Here is a 21,919-nt window from a genome sequence, read left to right on the forward strand (position 1 = left end):
GGCCGCCTTCCCCTCGGCTCTTCAGGAACTACGACTTCCGGCGGCTCCGACGTCGCAGGGATGGATTGGTGGCTTTGGAATTGCTCTATGTTGCAGGTCGGGCTCTGATTGGCTGTGTATATCCGTCAATCACATCTAGGGTCAATGGCCTCTGCAAAAGGGTGGGGCTTAAGGGGTCGGGTGCTGGAGCCCGCTCCCGAAAGCGACGCCAGGGCTCGGTTGGTGGAGACAGGAAGAGTAGAAAGAAGGCGTATCAGCGGTGACGGAGGCGGATACTTCCTCCGGGATTGCCCAACCGCAGAGCTGGGACAGTTTCTATAAATGCATGAGTCTCGCGGACCCGCGGTCTTTCGGGATCGAGCACGCGGTGGAGAGTGTTACTCTAGGTTCACAGTGCTGCACGTTGGTGGAGGGACCCTGGCCTGGCGGGGCCCGGGGAGGTGGCCCAAACTCATTGGCCAATCTGCTCCCCGGGCTCCTCCCTCAGCCCGAGCACCCACGTTGGTCTTCAGCTCTCTACGACCCACTGCCACCCTCTCGACTCAGTTCCGTTGGAAGTCCGAATTGTTTCTGCTTCCCAGAGGTAAGACTGGACTGGGGCTGGCTTCCCAAATTCAGTTCCGAGCCTGTGATGAATTGCATTAATTTCTGACACCTCGTATGAAAACTGCACGTGCAGTCTGATTATATTGCAAGACTGAGGCTTTAGGGTGCCCCCACCGTGGAAGGGCTTGGGGGTGAAAACACGTCTTGCCAGAAATGGCAGGATAGAGCATCTGTCTACAATTGGGCTCTTTCTTACTTTCAGGACTGTCGGTGACCCGGCTGGAGACCTTGAGGTCAGAGTCTTTCTAAGGGGCTTTGATGCCCTGACGGGGGTCCTTGGATTCCAGGTAAATCCAGGGCCTTTCCCAGCTGCGGCTGGGGAATGTCTGGCTTCTCCCTCTCTTCGCGCTTTCTGCCTCGCTTTTTTTCTAATTTCTTGAACCTCACTTGCACACTGTGCCTTGGTCAAACTCAATGCTATGTCCGGTAGGATTCATACATACGTCCTTTTAGGCATCATCAGGAACGCAGGGTGAACGACTTGGGACACTTCTGTTACTCCCAGTTCCAGTTCCTCCAAGTTATTTTCATTCCCTCTGGGACCCCCTTCACTTCTAGCCTGTGCAGTATATTCCTACCTGCAAGCCTGGTCAGGTCCATGCAGCCCAGTCCCCGGGGGATACACTCAAGTATAGGATAATAAGAGACTGTATGGTTGAACTGACCTTCCTAAGGTCAGTTCAGCCAATTGCAGTATATCAAGTTTGATACTCTTTTAAGGTTTTCTAAAAATCCTTCACAGGCTGTCCCTGAAAGAGAGCAGGGTTTTCTTCCTCTTAGGTCATTTCCTTGATCTTTTTCAGTGTTTCAAATACACTATCTGGCTTTCAAATACACTATCTCATTCCTTCTAACATATTGATCTCTCTGCTCCCTAGGGTCAGTCCCCCTGAAACTAGGTAAAAACTGTTACAATTAGACCCACAAACGCAAATGCCATAGCTCCTAGAGGTGGCCTTCGAAGTACTTAGTGATGGAGAAGGAAAGGACTCAGCATGAAAAAGCCAGGCCAAGGCTCACACTAAATAGATGGTCTTTGCTCCCAGCCATGCTTCATACATAACCTCAGGGCAACCCAAAATGGGCAGGAGGAGCCAACCATCAGTCTGGAGGTGAGACCAACAAGGGGTGTTTAAGTGTAAGCCAACCAGCCACTGGCCAGTGAGTACCAGGAGGCCCCAGGCCACGCCCAGTCTACACACAGGCCAGTCACTGGGGATAGGACTGCCCTTGGTCCTTAAGGGGGGAGGGGGTGCCCTTCTCCTGGGATGGCCTTGCTGGAAGCTCAAGGATTCTGCTTGCTCACCTTCCACAAGATGTCTGTATCCATCAAGGAGCCCCTGATGGCAGGTAAGAATTTTTTTAATACAGGAGGCACCTTGTCCAGATTTCTCATGCTGAGCCTTCTTCCTGGTGACTAGCTGATGGAAATCCTTGCCCCCTTACTTCACTGAGCCTCTCACATGCCTTTTGAGTTGAGTGTCCTACCCCACTATCAAGAAGAGACCTGGGCTCCCTCAGGGCCACATGGCAGTTAGGAGGCCTTAAGCAGCCTTTAACCTTGACCCTGGCTAAGGCTGATCAACAGGAGGAGTGAGGGCCTGTTCCCAACCAGAGTATACAAGCCGTGAACCCTGCAGTTTGAGACAGAGGAGTCCCTGGAAGGCCATAAACGCCCAACCGGCAGAAACTCGCCGTAAACCAGAAGCTGCTTACCCTAACAGACAATAGCCGTAAGATTATAGGGAAAAGGTGACAACCCTAAACAGGTGCATTCTTAAAACATAGGCTCTTGGTGCTCTCTGTCTGAATCCAAGAGTCCCATTCTGTCAGCCAAATGAGAGATACACGATGGTGTGATACCTCATGAGGAAGATGCAGTGGTCTCTATACACCCCCTTGTGGCCAATCCTTATGAAAGCCCCTGAAGATGCTATGTGGTTCACTCTCTGACCTTAGATCCCAGTTGATCCCTCACAATATCAGATTGCCTTTGAGTGGACTAACCCCAACTTGGACCAGATGCAACAATGCACTTGGTGGACAGAAGTACCCACCATAGGGGTGTTGGGACATCAACACTTGTTTGCCCAAACCCTAAGAAAGGAACTAAAGAAACTATGCTAAAAGGGACTGTTCTACACTCTGTAGATAACATGTTGATTTCGAGGCTCAAATGAGAACGACATTGAAGTTCTTACTTCATCAAGCCCGGGGTTACCGGTTCTTCCAGAAAAAGGCACAAATTTCATAGCAACAAGTTCAATACATGGAATATATTATAACCTCTGGAAATGGACAGCTGTCCCAAGAGAGAAGAGCTGTATTAGGCTTGAGTGCCCCAAAAGATGGTTTTTTTGTACTTAAAAAATTAGCCCTAACTAAAGCACCTGCTCAGGGTCTCTTTAAAAAGCCATTTTGTATCTGACTGGAAAGGGGCTACTTTTGAGGGTAGAGTCCTAACACAGAAGCTGGGAGAAGTTCCTAGATTAAGTGGCTCCAGGTTGGCCTGGCAGTAGCTGCTGCCAATTTGATTACTGGAGGAGACTAACAAGCTTGACCTTTGGAAAGAGAAAGTCGCTCGGTCTTTGCATCCCCATGAACTGTATAGTTGTATAGTTCATGGAATTCTCCAGGCCAGAATACTGGAGTGGGTAGCCGTTCCCTTCTCCAGGGGATCTTCCCAATCCAACCCAGATCCCCCGCATTGCAGATGGATTCTTTACCAGCTGAGTCACCAGGGAAGCACTAACCTTTGGAAAGTTGGTGGAAATCAAGACCCCCTTCGCCTGCCATCAAGTATAAGGGATTCTAGAGGCCACCACTAGCTGACTGGAGGCTGCCTTACTAAGTGCCATGCTTTTCTGACTCATCAAGGTAACCCTCAAAACTTCCAAACACCAAGAAAAGAGCTTTCTTACCACTGTTGAGAATGTAAATTAGTGCAGCCACTATGGAAAACAGTATGGGGGTTCCAACTCCAGCATATGATCCAGCAGTCCAACTCCTGGGCACATACCCAGACAAAACAATTACTCAAAAAGATAAGATGCACTCCTGTGTTCATAGTGAAGAGAAAAAAGAAAAAACAGTTGCTTAAGTTCATTGCTATGCTCACCACCTCTGCTGCTGAGAACTGGCCTGCTTATTGGGTCAGCCACACTGCTTAGGCGGGAAAGTCACTAGGACCCAGAATCCCATGCTTTATAAAAGATAGCCAAAGCCTGTGCACTCAGCCTCTGGAGGCAACTGCGGAGTCCAGACAAGTGCTAAATAAACTGCTCTTCTACATCTCCAAGTGTCACTTGTCTCTTTCCCTTGCCATGGTTTCTGTAACAAGACTTGGAAGCAACCTAAATGTCCCATCAACAGATGTGGTACATTTTTATCCAAGATATGGTACATATATGCTGTGGAATATCATTCAGTCACTAAGTCCTGTCCAACTTTTAGGGACCCTATTAACTGCAGCTCACCGGGCTCTGTCCATGAGATTTCCCTGGCAAGATGACTGGAGTAGGTTGCCATTTCCTTCTCTGTAATGAGTTCTAAGCCAGCGTTTTCACTCTCACCCCCAAGTGGCTCTTTAGTTCCTTTTCATTTTCTGCCATTAGGATAGTATCTGAGTATTTGAGGTTATTCCTCCTGGCAGTCTTGCTTTCTCCATGATCCAGTGATTGTTAGCAGTTCTGTTCTGCCTCTTTGAAGCCCAGCTTGTATATTTGGAAGTTGTTGGTTCCCATACTGCTGAGCTTGAAGGGAACTTTCACGTGCTACATGGTTATGAGCAAAATCCCTCATCTCACAGTGGAATACTACGTGTATGCTCATTCGTGTGTTCATTAGTGACCACATGAAGTGTGTAGCCCGTGGAATATTCGGTTCAGCCACTCAGTCCTGTCCAACTCGTGTTGATGTGTCCCAACTCTTTGAATGTTACTCAGCCATGAAACATGAAGCACCATTTACAGCAACATCGATGGACCTAGAGATACATGTATGATGGGATCACTTTGCTGTCCACCAGAAATTAAAATATTGTAAGTCAGCTATACTTCAGTAAAAATTTTAAAGAACTTGCCACACCTTCAACCGTCCTAAACCCCAAGTAACAGTAACACGTTAGCCTTGACTCAGCTTGACAAGACAATCTGTGACCATGGACTGTCCGTGGAATTCTCCAGGGGATCTTCCCAACCCAAGTGTTGAACTTAGGCAGATTCTTTACGAGCTGAGCCACAAAGAAGCCCAAGAATACTGTGAGTGGGTAGCCTGTCCTTTCTCCAAGGGATCTTCCGACCCAGGATTCAAACCGGGGTCTCCTGCATTGCAGGTGGATTCTCTACCAACCATGCTATCAGGGAAGCCCAGGGGAAGGAAACATTTCAAAATGCCATGCAGCTGTATAGCATGTAACAATCCCCTGTAAAGTATGGGGCTGAGTTCTTGCCCCTTGAAAACAAGTAGCCACCATTCACTGCCATGGACACCAAAAGGTCCCAAGTTAGGCAAGGGAGCAGCAGGGCAGATGGACCAGCAGAGGAAGCAGTCCTGACAAGCACAACAGATGACACTGGCCCCATTCCTTTTTACTTCTGATGCCCCCCTGTCCACAGCCCCTGAGAAAACCCAGGCCCAGAAATGAGGGTAAAATAGGGATGAATAGTGGCAGTTCCATCACAAATTGCTTTCTGATCAATGGAAACTTAATAGAGGGCTGTGAGAATGAACAATGCAAAGAAATATTGGGGAACAGTAGAATGGGTAAGACTTAGGACATAGAAATTTGGAGTTATCAAGGGAAAATTCCATGCAAGGACGGGAAGGATAAAGGACAGAAGTGCTAAGGGCCTAACAGGCAGAAGAGATTAAGAAGAGGTGGCAAGAATACATAGAAGTATACCAGAAAGGTTTTATTAACTAGACAGCCACAATGGTGTCACTCACCCAGAGCCTGGAGTCAAGTGGATCTTAGTAGGCATTACTACAATTCCAGCTGAAGCTAATTCGAGTCCTAAAAGATGATTCTGTGAAAATGCTGCTCTGAATGTCAAGAGATTTGGAAAACGGGTGGCCACAGGACCTGGAATGGTCAGTTTTAATTCCAATCCCTGTGAAAGTCGCTCAGTCATGACCTACTCTGTGACCCCGTGGACTGGAATTCTCTAGGCCAGAATACTGGAGTGGGTAGCCTTTCCCTTTTCCAGGGGATCTTCCCAACCCAGGTCTCCGGCATTGCAGGATCTCTCTCACATCGAACAAAAGCTGAAATTTTATTCGGCTAACCCCTCCAATTATATCAGAAACTTTACCCAGCTGTCCCGGTCTTATGCCCTTACCTGGCAAGACGTCTTTGTAATCCTGGGGTCTACCACCACCCCAGAAGAGAGATAGGCCATCTGGGCGGCAGCCAAAACTGATCAACGACATCTGGCAAATCTGGCAGATCCCGCCTGACCACCTGGGGCGGCTGCCATCCCAGATGTTGACCCAAACTGAGACTTATCAGGAAGGACAACAAGGGAGGGCCAACATCTGATACATGTTAGAGTGTTTACTGGAGGGGATGGAAAATACCTCCCTCAAAGTTGTTAACATGCTGAAACTAGATGAGGTAACCCAAGGCCCAGATGAAAACTCTGCGGCCTTTCTCAGTAGACTGACCGAGGCTCTCACCACTTACACCTGAATTGCCCCTGACTCTCCAGCAGGCGTCACCACCCTGGCTAATCGCTTTATATCTCAGTCAGCTCCAGACATCAGAAAAAAGCTGTCCAAGGCTAAAGACGGGCCTCAGACCCCCACCGCCCCGCGACCTGGTAAAAATGGCCTTTAAGGTTTACAATGCCCGGGAAAAAGTAGCCGAAGCCAGCCGCAAGGCAAGGCTTAAACAAAAGGCCGAACTTCAGGCCAACCTCCTCGAGAGGCACACCCAGGCACTGGTAGCAACCCTGCGGCTGGCCACGGCACAAAAGGTGGGTCCCCAGAAGCCACCACCGGGAGCCTGCTTCAAATGTGGCCATGAAGGTCATTGGGCCCGTCAATGCCCAAATCCCCGGCCTCCAACTAAGCCATGCCCTTGCTGCAGGCAGAGGGGACATTGGGTGAGTGACTGTCCTCAGACAGCCCAGGCCTCGACCTCATCGGGCCGGGGCTTGGGTTCCCAAAAAGACACCTCGCCTTCGTCTCCTGCCATGGAACTCCTCTCCTTCGACGAAGATTGACAGTGCCCGGACTCAGGGACCCCCATAACCCAAGCTGAGCCCAGGGTAATGCTCCAAGTGGTGGGTAAGTCTGTCAATTTCTTGACAGATACACGGGCTACTTACTCTGTTCTTCCCTCTTACGGGGGCACTCTACTCCCTTCCCAGGTCTCGGTGGTGGGTATAGATGGCAAGCCCTCACATCCCCTACAGACTGGACCACAGCCTTGTCAGCTTGACCAGCACCTGTTCACCCACTCCTTCCTGATAATTCCTTCATGTCCCACTCCTTTGCTGGGACAAGACATCCTACCCAAACTTGAGGCCACCATACACCTGCCCTTCTCACGCCCCTGCACCCCCACTCTACCTCTGCTCCTCCTTTGTGCCTCTGAATCTTCCTTCATAGACCCCACGATATGGGACACCAAAGTCCCCACAGTAGCTGCCCATCACACCCCTATCCTGATCAAGCTAAGAGATGCCTCACATTACCCACACCGCCCTCAATTCCCCATCTCCTGATCCCACTTACTACGTGGCCCCAAGCCCATCATAGACTGCCTCTTAGACCAGGGGCTTTTGGTTCCCACAACATCACCCTGTAACACCCCAATCCTCCCTGTACTCAAGGCCTCGGGTAGCTACTGCCTGGTCCAGGACCTCTGGCTGATAAATGAGGCTGTAATCCCCGCCCATCCAATAGTGCCTAACCCTTACACCCTACTTTCTAACATCCCGTCTGATACAACCCACTTGACAGTCATTGATCTCAAAGATGCTTTCTTCACTATTCCCTTACACCTGGACTGTCAGTTCCTTTTTGCTTTCACATGGATCAACCCCAAAACTTGACAGTCCTCCCAGCTCACCTGGACTGTCCTCCCACAGGGGTTTAGAGACAGTCCCCATTTCTTTGGCCAGGCCCTAGCTCGAGACTTGACTTCTTGCCCTCTGGCTCCCAGTGTCCTCCTACAATATGTAGATGACCTCCTCCTCTGTAGCCCCTCACAAGCCCTTTCCCAGGCTCATACGACAGCTCTCCTTAACTTTCTCAGTACCAAGGGATACCAGACTTCCAGGCAAAAGGCTCAGCTGACACAGCCCTCCGTGACCTACTTAGGCCTAAAAATCACCCCAACCACTAAGGCTCTCACTCTAGATAGGCTAAACCTCCTTCGAAAACTCTGCCCCCCCTCCACTGGAGAGCAGATACTATCCGTTCCGGGACTTACTGAATTCTTCCACCACTGGGTGCCCAACCTACGCTGGCCCAACCCCTCCACCTAGCAGCAAAAGAGACCCCCACAGGGCCACTCTCCTCAAAAACAGAGGTCCACAATGCTTTCAACAGCCTCTGCTCTGCCCTACTGTCCTCCCCTCCCCTATTTCTGCCCAACCCCAATCTTCCCTACCACCTGTATACAGACAAAGAGAATAGCATTTGGGGCCCTTGTGCAGCCGGCAGGCCCACAGATACTCCCGGTAGCATACATTTCCAAACAGCTCGACCCCACCACCCGGGGGTGGTTTTCCTGCTTGTGTGCCTTGGCTGCGGCAGCCTGTCTCTATACCGATACAAAAAAGCTCACCCTCGGCCAACCCTTAACCATCTTTTCGCCACACCGTTTGACTGATCTCCTAGCTTCCAGATTGTTATCTGACCTCAATAAATCCCAACCAACAGTTCCATCTGACCTTCCTCAATAATCCTCAGGTCACCCTGGGTCGCAGTCCTCCACTAAACCCCCTATCGTCCCTTCCCTCACTCCCTGTCTCCCCCTCTGCTGATGATACCAGACCCCATTCCTGCCCAAAAATAGAGACTCTTACCCAGCCACCACCTAATCTTTTTGCCTCACCCCTGACAAATCCTAATCTCACGCTCTTTGTAGATGGCAGCTCCAAACGAGGGCCCAGCGGCCACCAAACGACCGCTTACGCCTTAGTCATGACCAAAGATGTGGTTGAGGCTCACCCGCGACCAGAGGAAACCACCTCCCAAAAAGCAGAACTGATTGCCCTTACCCGAGCCCTGCTTCTGTCGGCAGGAAGTGGGTCAATATTTATACCGGCTCTAAATATGCCTTCCTGATCGCCCACTCACACTCCACAATCTGGAAAGAGAGGGGCTTTCTCACTACCAAAGGTTCCCCAGTCACTAATGCCCTACTCATTGCTAAACTCCTAGAAGCCATCTCACAGCCTACCCAGGTGGCTGTCCTACACTGTAAGGGTCATCAGACATCGCACGACACTGTGTCTCTGGGCAACAAGGCCGATCAGGTGGCCAAACAATTAGCCTTAGACAAGCCACCTTCACCCATCCTATTCCTCAAAACACCCCTCACTCCCTGCTACTCTGCCAACGAGGCCAAAACCCTCCTTTCACAAGAGGACTCCTCCAGACATCCTTCCAGCTGGATCATGCTGCACAATAAGCTAGTCCTGCCAGAAAAACAGGCACAAGATATAATCACAGATATCCACAACTCTACATATAGGGCCCTTCGCCCTCCTAACCTTCCTCAGTCCCCTCTTTGCTACATCTCCAACCCTCCATCTGGTCGGTACACGACCAGTGCCTCATCTGTTCTAAAGCCTCTCCTCAAGGGGGACTCAGGCCACCCCAAAAAACTCACCAGCTGAGAGGACACATCCCGGGACAAGACTGGCAGGTTGACTTTACCAACATGCCCCGTCACAAAACTTATCGATATCTCTTAGTTTTTATCAATACATTCTCAGGGTGGGTAGAGGCATTCCCAACGGCCAGAGAGACGGCAGGTGTCATTGCTAACGCAGTACTCAACCATATCATCCCACAGTTTGGCCTCCCTAACTCCATCCAATCCGACAACGACCCGGCCTTTGTCTCCCAGGTGACTCAACAGGTGGCCAAGACATTAAATATCTACTGGCACCCACATGTCCCATACAGGCCCCAATCATCGGGCAAATCGAGTGGACCAATGGCATCCTCAAAGCCCACCTGATGAGGCTGTCCTCCGAACTTCACCTCTCTTGGGTCGACCTCCTGCCGGCAGCTCTCACACGCATCCGGACAACTCATTCCAAGATGGGCCTCATGCCATTCAAGTTGCTGTATGGTAGGCCATATCTGCTTGCCAATCTTCCAGACCCCCCATTGCCACCCCTCGGAACCTACCTGCCTTATTTTACCCTCCTTCGCTCTCTGCTACGGGAACACGCAGATCGCACCCTACCTCAGCCTTCTAAAGACACTGACCAGACACCCCAGCCTGCTGCCTTGGCACCGGGAGACCAGGTCCACTTAAAAACGCTAACGCCCCAACCCCTCCAACCGCAGTGGACTGGCCCTTTCATGGTGGTCCTCACCACTCCACGGCAGCCAAGCTCCTGGGACACGAATCGTGGTACCACATCACCCGACTTAAGTGGGCCCCCCTTCGCAGCTTTCCCCCTTCCCGACCTACAGATACTCATACCTACACCTCCAAAATTTCAGGACCCACTAAGCTCACTGTAACCAAAATTCCCCTCCTACCCATCAGTGAATGATACAAGATGCAACTAGCTAAACAACTCCTGCTACTCGACCTCACAATCTTAAGCCTGACCACTATTTATGCACAAGATAACGTTTTCATCTCATAGGCACATTCTTACACAGACTTCCACAACTCCTCCAACTGTTGGGTATGTGGCGCCATGCCCCTGTCTGTAATGGATGGACTTCCCTGGTGGGTGTCACCACTTCATGATGGGAACTTCCCACCACTGTGCGCCTTCCTAAAACAACAAAAAACAGTTCACCAATCTCTCAACAATCATAATATTTCTTTACTTCCCTGGTGTACAGGGGGGTCAACAATTGATCCGGGACATAATGTCACATTTAACATAAACACTAGTTTTACAGTGGTAGCAAGGGCCTACACCTCATACACCACACAAAGAAAGAGTTCCCTTACAAATGGGGGACAGGCCTCCCGGTACCTCGAGCAATACTATCAGGTATGGGATGAATATTTCTGGATGACTCCTGAAAAAGGACAATTAATTGCTCCCACTGCTATTTGCTGGGAACAAAAAGAACACAAAGTTTGGTTTGGAGACTGGCCCCTAGACCCGACAGAATTGAAATATATGGGTTATTTGTCCCCTGAACAGTGTAAACAAATTTTAGAAGTAACTTATCATCCCAATCGGTCTGTTCAGTGGCCCGGTTCCGACTGGAAATATAATCCCGGAATCTGTTGGGTAGCCCCCAACGGGACCCAGTGGCTCTGTGGGCCTAACTTATGGTCGTGGTTACCAGTTGGCTGGGTGGGGCATTGGACATTGGGATTTGCTTTCGCCCATGGCAGCATTCAATCTAGCCTGCACCATCCTCCAGTAAACCTGCCCTGTCTTCATACAAGATGGACACGATCCACATTCCAATGGTATGATTATCTCGCTGCTTTATTAGTACCCTCTACAGGAACAACAGATGTCATGGTTAAGGTGGAAGCCTTGACCAATTTCACTAAACAGGCCCTCTTGGACAGCACAAAGGCCATCCAGGCTTTAAACGAAGAGCAAATCCAAATGAGGAGGGCAGTAATGCAAAATAGGATGGCGTTAGATATACTCACAGCAGCCCAAAGAGGAACCTGCGCCATAATTAAAATTGAATGTTCTGTATACATTCCTGACATGTCAAAAAATGTATCCACTGCCTTGGAAGACATGCAAAATCAAATAAAAGCCATGTCTAATGAAAATATTCCTTTTTGGACTTCGGTCCTGTCCTGGATAAAGGGAAACTGGTGGAAAACTATTGTAACTGTTGTTATAATAATCTTGATCATACTGCTTTGTGGGCTCTGCGTCCTACAATGCCTGGTAAATTTTATAACCCAGAAGACCCAGACGGCTGCAGGACAAATGATTATGGTAGCTGCCTATTCTAGACTCCCACTCAAAGACCCTAGAGACCCTTGAGAGGCACCAGAGTCCGGCCATGACCCTGAAAAGACCCCACGATGCCCCTTCCCAGCAGGAAGTAGCCAGAGATGACAACGTTGCCCCTTATCCTATCAAAAGGGTCGGAATGTAAGGTTGGAGCTCGATGGCCATCTTGGTCTCTCTCTCTCTCTCTGCTACCCCAGGAGACCCATCAGGCTACGCCACCTCGACCCATCAGCCTATTGAGATGCTCCCTTCCTCGCCACACCATTTTTGGCAAAAAACCTTGCTGCCTTCCACTATAAACCTATATAAGCTGCCTCTTGACCCAGGATGCACGCGGACTTCCTTGACCTCACTTGTTCGGGTCAGGAATCCTGCCCGGGAGCTCCTCACCGTTAAAGCCTATTAGACCATATTTTTCTCTTGCGTCCAGGTCATTTTTACCTTACAGTTCCCCCAAGGTCAGATGGCCCAATGGGATCTGTACCTCCTGCATGGGCTTGGCACCAAGCACCTAGTACATAGTTTTTGCCTCTGCCAAAGCCTTTGAAAAGGCTTATACAACCATATTCAGTGGTGGGATCTCAAACTGCATCAGAACCCCCGCCTGGGTGGACTGCTGAAGTGGCTTAATTCCACAGCAGTGCCCCAGGCCTTTACCCCTCCCAGACATCTATTTCTTTGTAGTCTGGATATAAACCGATTGCCCTCTTTAACAGACCACAACCCCTCTTTCCCAGGATTAGCTGTGGCCTTTGCTTGTATAGACAATGCTCTGTTTATGAGACAGTGTACACTAGGCCAGCTGCATAACCAAAGGAACCTTGTACCACCGTCTATAGCATCACCCGCCCTGGGGGAGAAGGGCAGTTGGCCTTGTTTCAGCAGGGGGTGGAGCTGTCTGTGGTGGGGCCACCCGAGATGTCCTGTCTGCCATGAGTGAATCCACTCATGGAACTCACTGCAGACTGTCATTGTGTCTCAAGTTCCTGGGCTGATAAAGTGACTGGTAATAGACTGGCCTTGTTCTTCCTCCTTGCTGAACAGGGGAGGTGTGTTCCATCATGACACTGGGGTGGTGAAAGAAAATACACTGCCACGCCAAGTGGCCTCACCCTTCCTGACGGGTAACCCAAGTGCTGACTGTCTAGACTGCACTTTAAAGGGGTGTTACTGAGTATTGTCTGGTTTGTAACCCATTTGGGCCTCTAGTTGCCACAGTCCTTTTACTAGCGTTTGGTCCCTCCCTTTTTAGTCTGTTGAGTTTGTTCCAGTTTGCAACAAGTCCATGTCCAGGTGATGGTGAGGCAGGGACTCAGGCAGAAGTCACCCTGGACAAGGCAGGGATAGAGTTCCATGGCCCTAGTTAGGTAGGGCCCGTGAGCCTAGTGCTAGGCTGAAGAAGCTGCAGAGGACCTTTACCTCTCAACCTCTCAGTAAAGATTTCTTGGGGTCCAGCACATGTGTGTGTTTTCACACCTGTTAGCACCCCAGAGGACTCCCTGGGATGACAGCTTATCCCCGGGCAGTCTTGGAACAACATGAAAATGGAAGTTCATGCCAGTGATTTTCCACCTACTAGGACCACCTTCTCTAGGTTTTTGGGTTGTCTTTGCCTTGGGGTGGTTCGTGAACTCTTTAATTCCTTATGGATGGTCCCAGAGCTTGTGGCTGTCTTTCAGTGGACGAGGCAGGCACTCCAGAAAACAAACTTTATTCAGCAGGACTGGAAACAAAAGCTTTTGATCAAAACACTGACTTGGAGTTTTTTCTTTAGTACAAGGTAGAATGCCCTGCCCACCCCTGTGACTTGACCTCACTGAGTCTAGGCTGTCTGTCAGCCTGCTGAAGTGGTACCCTAGTCCACAGGCAAGGCTGGTGGTCCTGGTTTCCCTGACATTTTCGTGACTTCCCATGAGCTGAAGCTGAACACTGTGTTACAAAGCCATAGCCTTGGCATCCTCCCAAGGGAATCTGAAAGACCCTGTTGATGTGGAACCAGGGCCTCCCATGGCGGGGCTGGCAGCAGGCAGTTGTGGTCCTTGGGGTGCAGTGCAGGATGGGATTGGCGGTGAAGCCCTCTGCCCTGGGTGTGGGCAGGGTCCTGCCCCTTCCTTCCTGGGCAATGAGTGCAGCTGAAGACATGGCTTTCTAGGCGGTTAGGCACTGTACAAGTGGTGTGGGTGCTGCAGCCCAGCCTGAAAGTTGGGGGTGCCCGTAGGGGGATGGAGGCAGCAGAGCCCCGTGGCCAGAGGGCCAGGCACCTGGCAGTCTGCCCTTCGGTGTCCCTCCTGTACAGAAGATGGTTGCCTTGGGGCAAGGCCCTCGGGCAGCAGGTGAAGGACTGCAGACGTCCTGGCTTTGTGCAGCCCGTTTGTTGGACCACTGCCCAGATGAGCCGTGGGCGAGGCTCAGCCTGGGACTGACTGCTGCGGACTGTCCAGTCTTCCGGGAGGCCGCCTGGTGGCTGGGCCCTGCAGCCTCAGGGTCTGCAGCAGGAAGCCCCCCGACCCTCCCTCTTGACGTAGTCATGCAGCTGGAAGCGGGGCTCGCCAGGGGCCTTGGTGTGGCGCTGTTTCAGCTCCCTGTGGGGCAGGGATGACTGTGGGGTGGGGCGGCCTGGACCCCCAAGGAGGGGGTGCAGACCCTGGGTCTGGGGCTTCTCCTGGTGACCGCGAGGACTCACTTGGCTATGGCTGTGAAGGCCAAGTCCACATTGAGGCCCGTCTTGGCGCTGGTCTCCATGAATGGCAGCCCGTAGTCCTGCAAACAGCCGTGGGCAGCCTGGCAGGGGCGGCTCAGGCACCATAGCCCTGGGGCGCTTGCCCGCCACCCACCCCACCCCAGCTCACCTTGGCCAGCTTCTCTGCGTCCTCCCGCTTCACCGCACGCTCCTGGGCAGAGTCCACCTGGCGAAGGAACCTCGGTGAGAGCTGGCCCCGTCACCCCCCACCCCCACCCCCAGCTCCCCTGCGAGGCTAGAGTGCCCACCTTGTTCCCCAGCAGCATGAGAACTACATCGTCCTGGGCGTGCTCCTGGATCTCAGTCAGCCAGGCCTGCGGGGGCGGAGCTGAGGCCAGGCTGGAGGCCAGTTCCTCGGGCACCCGGCCCCTCCAGGGTGCACCCCCGGAGTGCCTGAGGTGTCTGACCAGCAGAGGGCCCCGGAACTCGTGCTCCCTGGGTGCCACACACAGGCAACCAACAGCTCCCTTATCTAAGGTGTTGGACTGGAAAGTCCCCCAGGACCCCCCACTTCGGCTCGCTCAACATGCGCCTGGCGGGGCAGTCTTTCCCCCTCCCCCGCTGTCAGGAGGGTCCTTAGGAGTCTGGGACCCTGAGGCCATCTGTGCCAGGGGGTTGGGGCGTGGGTGGCCCCATCTCGGCCTGTCTCCCCACCGCCCCCCGGAAGGAAGCCTCTGACCTGGATGCTGTCGAAGGAGGCCTTGTTGGTGACGTCATAAAGCAGCAGCAGCGCTGGGGGGGGAGGGCAGTGAGGACCTCCCGGCCCACAGCGCCCGCCCCGCCCACCTCGCGGGTCAGGCCCTTCCCGCTCCCGCCCCCGTCACACCCCGGGGCCCTCCTGGGGGCCATGGCCCCGACTCCCCGGAGCCGGTCCGGGCCCCGTGCTCACCGTGGGCGTCGCGGTAGTAGGCGTGGGTGACGCTGCGGAACCTCTCCTGGCCAGCCGTGTCCCAGATCTATGGCCGGGGTGCATACAGCCATCAGCGCTGCCCGGGCCCTCCCAGGGGCCCGCTGCCCTCACCCCCTCCCTCACGTCACCTCTCACCTGCAGCTTCACCTTCATGCCGTCCACATCCACGACTTTGTTCTGAAACAACCAGCCAGCTCCAGCGAGGGCCTGGCACTGATGCACCGTCCTAGATGGCGGTGCCCCTAGGGTCTCAGGACCCGTGCCCCTCTGGCGAGGTTGCGGATTGGGGGTTGGGGCGGAGTGGATAGGGTGGGGGGACAGGCAGTGCCAGGCCAGGGCTGAACCTGAGGTGAAGAGCTCTGGTATGCCCCGAGTCCACTACCCCACGCCTCCGCTGGCCAGGCTCTGCCCTCAGGCCCACCTCCTGGCTCTCTGACCGCCTCCTGCCCTCCACCTGAGATAATGTGTCCCCTTGGATCTGAGTCCTCAGGGCACCCAGCTCTCACTGACACCTCCACCTCCTGCTGCTGGGCCCCTCCTGCTGGCCCATGCACAGTGGATGCCCAGGCCACTCCCACCCAGATGGTCATCGTGATTGGACTTGAAGGTTGCCCCCCTCCCTGGCCAGCTGTGTCCAACTCTGGGCCAGGTGCTTCTTCCTCTGCCCAGCCTGAAGGCCTGGCGCACAGCCCTGCCAGCTCCCCTGCCCTCCAGGGACCTGAGGGCAGTCACTGAGTCCTGCTGACCTGCACCCCCAGCCCACCCCCTCTCCTTCACCCCAGCTGTCCTCTGCTCCTCGGTGCCCAGCCTCAGCTGACTTCCCTGTGCCCTGCTCCTAGCCCCTGGGCCACCGGCACCTCTTACTCGCAGGACTTATTTGAAGTCACCCACTGTGTGACTCCAGGCCTGTTGCTAACACTGTGCCTCAGTTTCCTCATCCACAAATGGGGTGCCAGGGCACCTGTCACATGGTTGCCCGGTTACTTTATGAGTACTGTGTGCAAAGCAGAGAGAACTGAGTCTGGCGCAGAGCAGGGCTAAAGTGGCCACTTAAAAGTCTCTCTTTCGCAGCCCCCTAGGGATGGGCTCCGAGTGGTCAGCGCAGAGCCCAGGACCTGGCCTGGTCCTCCCTGTGGGCTGGCTGGCGATGCTCCCTCGCCCAGCCCTCCCAGTTCAAGACTAGAGCAGGAAGTGGCTCCACTCTGGCTCCCATCTGCCGAGGTGGGGGCGGGGGCTGCCAGTCACCAGCTGAGGCCCCGGGAACAGCACTTCCTCCCTCTGCACCAGCTCCTGCTGTCGGGGTGTTTCTGGGTCTCCAGGGAACGGGCGCAGCCATCTGCCCAGCTGCAGGGACATCCCACCTTCCCTGGCACCCCAAACAGGGTGTGAATCAAACCACCTCACCTCCCTCCACACCTGCCCTGGAGCCGAGAGGGAGGTGACAAGGGGGAGGTGAGGCCAGGGCCACCTCCGCTTCTGGCGCCTCAACCCTTACTTCATCCCAGAGCACGTGAGGGGCTTTACCCCCCAAACGGGACAGAGAGCAGCTCCCAGACCAGAGGGAGCCCCCCCCGCCCCCATCCCCAGAATGGGCCTCCCTCCCTGCCTTCTGCAGACTGGGTTTAATTAAAGGGTGAGAAAAATGCAAATCTGGGATTTGCTGAGAACACACCAGTACCCCAGGACGCGGAGTTCAGACGTGTGCCAGAGACCAGCACGCCCAAGGCTGTGGTCCCCCATGACCCCGCAGGCTGCTTGGGGTGCTCGACAGCTCTTGGGGAGCCGAGTTGAGGGCCATCCCCCAGAAGGACCCCAGGACACAGCCCTGGCGGTGGGGGCGGTGAGGTGGTGAGAGGTTCTAGCAGGGGAAAGCAGTCAGGGCTGGAGGGGTGGGGATCATTTCCCAAAAGCCTCCCCATCCATGGGCAGGGACTTCTCCCTGACTCTGGGACTGAGGGTGTGCTTAAGCGCCACAGCCATCTGTCTAGTAGGACCTAGCACTTCAGGGCCCCTCTGGGCAGTGGGGCAGGGATGCTGGCTTCCCCAGGGGCCATGGGTTTTGAGTTCTCATGGGGGCACCAGGACGCACCTCCCTCAAGGCACAAGATCCAGGCCCCAGGGTCGTGCCAGCCCGGGACACAGGGGAACCATCTCTGCTTCAGCCATATACAGCTGCCACCTGTCCCCAGGACCCTTGAGGTGTCGGGAAGCAGGCAGCTTGGTGGTGAAGGCATCCCAGCTTAACTACCTTGACTGTGGGAGCCAGGTGGGCCAGCCCGGGTCTCCACCTCATGAGGCTGATGGTCCCACAGGGATAATGGAGAAACAGCTGCCAGGGTATTTCAAGAAGCCATGATCTGGTGTTGGGGGCCCAGGGCATGGCTGGGCCCAGTTGGTGCTTGGGATGTCAGCACCCTCTCTTACCCGGAAGTCGATGCCCACTGTGGAGATAAAGGTCCCCGCCAAGAAAGCCCCATCCTTGAAGCGTACGAGCAGGCAGGTCTTCCCCACGCCTGAATCCCCCACCAGCATGACCTGGGGTACGGGAAAGGGCAGAGGGCACCTGGGTATCTGGGAACCCTCCCTGAGCTGGCCTGGCCAGAGTGGGCCCGTTGGTGAGGGGCAAGAGTGGTGGAGGTCTGCAGGTGCAGCAGGGCCTGGGAAGACATAGGGCCTGGACCTCTAACTGCCTCCTCTAGAAGGTTCTGTCCCCTCTCCATCAGTTGGGGGGCAGGAGCTGCTGCCTTCATGCAGGGCGCTACCTGGACACCATGCTTAGTCTGGAAGGGGAGCAACTGGAGTTTCGTGGGGAGCAGAGTTGGTCACTGGGGGCCTCCTGAGAGGCCTGGGGTGGTGGGGGTGGGGGCTCTGCGCCAGAGGGCTTCTTCTGATCCCAGCAAGACTCTAGAGAAGTCTGCCAAGTGAGGGTCAGATCTTGGCCTGGGGAGAGGGTCAGGCTAAGTCTGTGGGCCGGGGTGGCGTTCAAGCCCCTCTTCCCTCCCGCAGTCTGTTACCAAAGGTTCCCAAACCCAAGGATGGGCCTGCCACCCCCGCCCCCCAGGAGTCACCAGCTTCTGCCTTGGCCTGAAGGAGGCCCCAGCATGCCTCACCCAACCTGTGAACCTCTTCCTAGTCTCTCCCCCTAAAAGGAGACTGGAGGACCCTGGGGGCCAGAGAAGGCAACATATGGGAAGATGAGGCTGGGGCCTTTGGAAGGGGCAGGAGCATCAGGGAACAAGGGAAAGATACCTGCCAGGCTCTGACTTCCGCAGGACCCCTTGTCCGGCCCTGCCCGCCGCGTGGGGGTCGCGGAGGGGGACGGGGCAGCCTTGCCATATGTTGGGTATCCCAAACCCGGGTTTGACAGCTGTGTGTGTGTGTGTGTGTGCGCGCGCGCGCGCGCGCGAGCGCGGTGCACCGCGCCAGCCTTGCCAGCTGCGGGGTGCCGCTCGGGGAGCCAGCTCCGTGCTGAAGCTCCGCAGGGCCCTGTACCGTTTCCCTGGACCCCCTCCCCGCTCAGGTCGGGCCGGACGCCACCTGCTGCACTCGCATCGCCTGGGGCTGGGGGTGCCCGGCTCACCTTGAAGGCGACGTCGTAGAAGTCGCCGCCGCCGATCGAAGACCGGCCGGGCTGCGGGGGCCCGTTGGGCGGTGCCTCGGGGCCAGGGCGCGCTTTCCCGGGTCGCACCGGCCGGGGCCCATTGGCGGCGGGCAGGGCAGAGGTAGCGGGTGCGCTGCCCGCCTTGCTCTTGGGGGTCTTTTTCCTGGACATAGCGGGCGGGCTGGCGGGCGCTCAGTACTCTCCCGCCGCAGCTGCCGCGCCCCCGGACGCCCTGCTCCCCTCGCCGTCGGAGCCAGACCCGGAGCAGAAGCCGAAGCCGTCCCGCGGCGGCGGCGGCGGCGGCGACATCCCGGGCGCCTGGCTCCGCACCGCCCAGCCCCCGCCGCCCCACGGCCGCGCAGCCACTCAGGCCCGGCCTCCCGCCGCCGCCGCCAATGGCCGCCAGGGGGCGGGGCCATGTAAATGAGACGGCCGCCCTGGGGGCGGGGCCCCGGGCCTGGGTCCAGGAGCTCGGGGTCCCGGCGCCTCTCAGCCTAGGGGGCGGTTACCGCCCTGTCCTGCGCCCAAGGGCCCCTCTCCGTAACTGCGCCCGGGCTTCGGTGCGGGTGTGGGGTGGTGGGCCTGGGTGACCGAGCACTCGGCGTCCTGTCGCTCCTCTGCTGTGCACTACCCCGCCCCGCGCTGCCCCTTGCCCGGTGACCCCCGCCCCCGGACTACCTCCAGGCCCGGGACACGGAGAGAGGGGGGCACTGAGACAGCGGGCCTGCGTAGGATGGGCACGTGGGACTCGATCCCATCTCAGCCGGAGGTGCCACCTGGCCTGCTGCGGCACTGCCCCCTCCCTTTCAGGGCAGGCAGATTCAGGAAGCTCCAACACTCAATGCTTGGCAAACAAACCCTGGTGCGCCCCGCTGCCTGGGGCTCAGCTGACAGCTGGTTATCAGAGGCAGGACGTAGGGGCCAGGTTGAGCTGCAGGGCCGAGGAGGCCAGGCGCTCTCCCCCGGAGGTTTTGTCTGCTGGGCTCAAGCTTCAGGATCCCTGGGGAAGGGAAAGTCAGTGTCACAGCCAGTGGCAGGCCCTCTGAGTGTCCACTCCCCTAGGGTTCTGCCCTCAGGCAGCTGGGAGGTGAAGGAGGAGGGAGGCCAGGCTGTGCCTGGCTCCTGGGCTTTCCAGTGCTTTCGAGTGCTGACAGCCCAAACACCATGCTGGGGCCTGGCAGACTCCTCTGCAGGGCCTGGCACCTCTGCCCCAGGACTGCCGCCCAAGATGCTCCGGGTTTTGAGAATGAGGCTGAGTTGTCCTGGAATCCTGAGTGGTGAGCCAACATGCCTTTCTCCCAGGGCTTGCAGGCACTCCTTTGTCCTGAGACGTGACCACTGTCACTGGGACCCTGGGCCCTTCAGAGGCCTGCGCCCTCTCAGCTGGCAGCACCCAGAGTCCAAATAATGACAATGGGGAGATGCTGCCTCTGGGGCTCAGAGGTCTGGGCAAACAGATGGAAGGATGCCACCCAGCCAAACGATTCCTCGAGAGACCTGGCAGGGCCCTGCATGAGAGGGTTGGGGCAAAGCTGCCCTGCACTGAGTGCCATTGTGTGCTAGGTGCCAGTGGGTGCTGCTCTGGTGCTCTGACGATCAGACGGGAAACCAAGGTTGGGGGTTGGCAGGGGTGGTGGGGGAGAAGGAGCGGGAAGGGAGCTATCTAGTCACTGGGCAGGAAGCCACAGAACTGGGATACCTACGTGGCAACTGTGGCTCCAGAGAGCATAAAGCAGGTATTGCCTAGAGGGTCCCTGGAGAGACCCATCCCTCAGGGCCCTGTCAGAGCTGGGGACCCACCCGAGGGGCCCCTGACCTCCTTGCCTGTCTTGCTCCTCTGGTTCCCCAGTTCTTCCAGGTCAGTGCCCAGATGTGTGGTTGGTGAGGCCTGAGTTTGGGGTGTTGGGCTCCCACAGCTGTGGCCCGGGGGACTCCAGGTATCTCACTTCCATGAGGCTGGCCCAGGGTCTCAGTGCTGCAGTGCCCACTGACCCTGGCCTCCTAGTCCATGGGCTCTTTTCCTCTTCCTGCCAGTTGCTGCCAAGGCATGGGAAGCACCAGGGGTCTGAGTGCCCTAGGGGTGGGGCTACAGATGAGGTGTCCTGAGTTGGAGGGGGGTTGGCTGCTGGTAGGGTAAACAGGAAGAGAGGAGACTGGCAATCCAGAAAGAGTGGGAAGCTAGGAGCGGAGGGAACTGAAAGCAGTGGAGAAAGACTTGACCTTGCAACCTTTAAAGTTGGGAGAGTACATGAAAATTCAGGTCTCTGGTTTCTCTTGAAAAGAGGGAATTCTGAGTCCCTGGCTTGCAGGACCCCTCTGCCTTCCCTGCCTTCCTGCAGTTCTCCTGATCTTTGATCATTGTGTCTGTTGGTTCCTCTGTTTGCCATCTGTCTCACCCTCTGGGATGTAAGCTCTCTGGGCACAGGAAGCAACTTGTCTTGGTCACTGTCATATCCCTGGCAGCCGGCTCCAGGCCTCAATAAACAGTTATGAAATTGGTGAAAGAAGTATGTGCTAGAAATGTGGGTCCCACTTGAAGAGGACACATCGTTGCCAGCACGGATTTGAGGGAGAACATGCCTCCATAGGCAAGAAGAGTAAGTCTAGAGTGTTGAGTAGTGAGATCAAGACCTTGTGGTGGCGGGGCATTTGCACCGGGCTTTGAAGATTGAGAAGGAGTCCAACACGAGTGGAGACAGAGAAACTTGCCAGGTGGAGGGAGTGAGTATGTGTATGTAGATTCAGAGAGCCAGGAGGTGGGCACTTTGAGTGGAAGAGGCCGAGGTGTGGTTCAATTGCTTGGAAGAAATGAGAGGTGATTCGATTGGTGATGAGGGGGCTAGATTGGAAGGTGAGTTTAAATGTTTTTCCTAGGAGCTTGGAAGTTGTTCGGTGGGAAGTAGGGAGCCATGCATGGT

The 21,919-nt window shown here is 55.2% G+C and overlaps 2 protein-coding genes and 1 non-coding gene across 6 annotated transcripts; 2 read left to right on the forward strand and 1 right to left on the reverse strand.

Moving 5' to 3' along the window:
* The first annotated feature begins 181 nt into the window (after positions 1-181).
* LOC129545263 (endogenous retrovirus group PABLB member 1 Env polyprotein-like) lies at positions 182-11,859 on the forward strand. Its single transcript, XM_055409212.2, is given in 3 exon segments — positions 182-583; positions 809-893; positions 9,751-11,859. A coding segment is annotated over 1 exon segment (1,422 nt). The 5' UTR covers positions 182-583; positions 809-893; positions 9,751-10,358; the 3' UTR covers positions 11,781-11,859.
* On the forward strand, positions 624-706 carry LOC129545859 (small nucleolar RNA SNORD60). The gene has a single exon (XR_008683783.1). It is a non-coding gene; the product is annotated as a small nucleolar RNA SNORD60 (small nucleolar RNA).
* Positions 11,860-13,434: 1,575 nt separating the features above from the next.
* On the reverse strand, positions 13,435-19,341 carry RAB26 (RAB26, member RAS oncogene family). Of its 4 annotated transcripts, none has more exons than XM_088833023.1 (9): positions 18,981-19,341; positions 17,825-17,935; positions 15,536-15,577; positions 15,380-15,446; positions 15,170-15,222; positions 14,739-14,804; positions 14,600-14,656; positions 14,434-14,531; positions 13,435-14,349 (listed from the first exon to the last, which is right to left on the reverse strand). In XM_088833023.1, exons 1-9 carry the CDS (start codon positions 19,170-19,172, stop codon positions 14,325-14,327), a joined length of 711 nt encoding a protein of 236 aa, XP_088689149.1. In that variant the 5' UTR covers positions 19,173-19,341; the 3' UTR covers positions 13,435-14,324. The 4 variants fall into 4 exon arrangements, with proteins under 4 accessions (XP_088689149.1, XP_088689150.1, XP_055265185.1 ...); XM_088833024.1 differs by having other exon boundaries at positions 13,436-14,349; positions 14,434-14,510; XM_055409210.2 differs by having other exon boundaries at positions 13,437-14,332.
* Between the last annotated feature and the right edge of the window lie 2,578 nt (positions 19,342-21,919).

This window comes from Moschus berezovskii, chromosome 27, assembly GCF_049115385.1.
Source record: "Moschus berezovskii isolate FMDL1 chromosome 27, NW_MosBer_1.0, whole genome shotgun sequence".
Taxonomy (NCBI): Eukaryota; Metazoa; Chordata; class Mammalia; order Artiodactyla; family Moschidae; genus Moschus; species Moschus berezovskii.

Coding starts and splice junctions, on each gene's coding strand:
- RAB26 (XM_055409210.2), bottom strand. CDS start 19,172: ATGTCCAGGAAAAAGACCCCCAAGAGCAAGGCGGGCAGCGCACCCGCT. Junction 15,578..17,824: donor CAGTGGGCATCGACTTCCGG/GTAAGAGAGGGT, acceptor TGGTTGTTTCAG/AACAAAGTCGTGGATGTGGA. Junction 14,333..14,433: donor GCCTTCACAGCCATAGCCAA/GTGAGTCCTCGC, acceptor CCTGCCCCACAG/GGAGCTGAAACAGCGCCACA.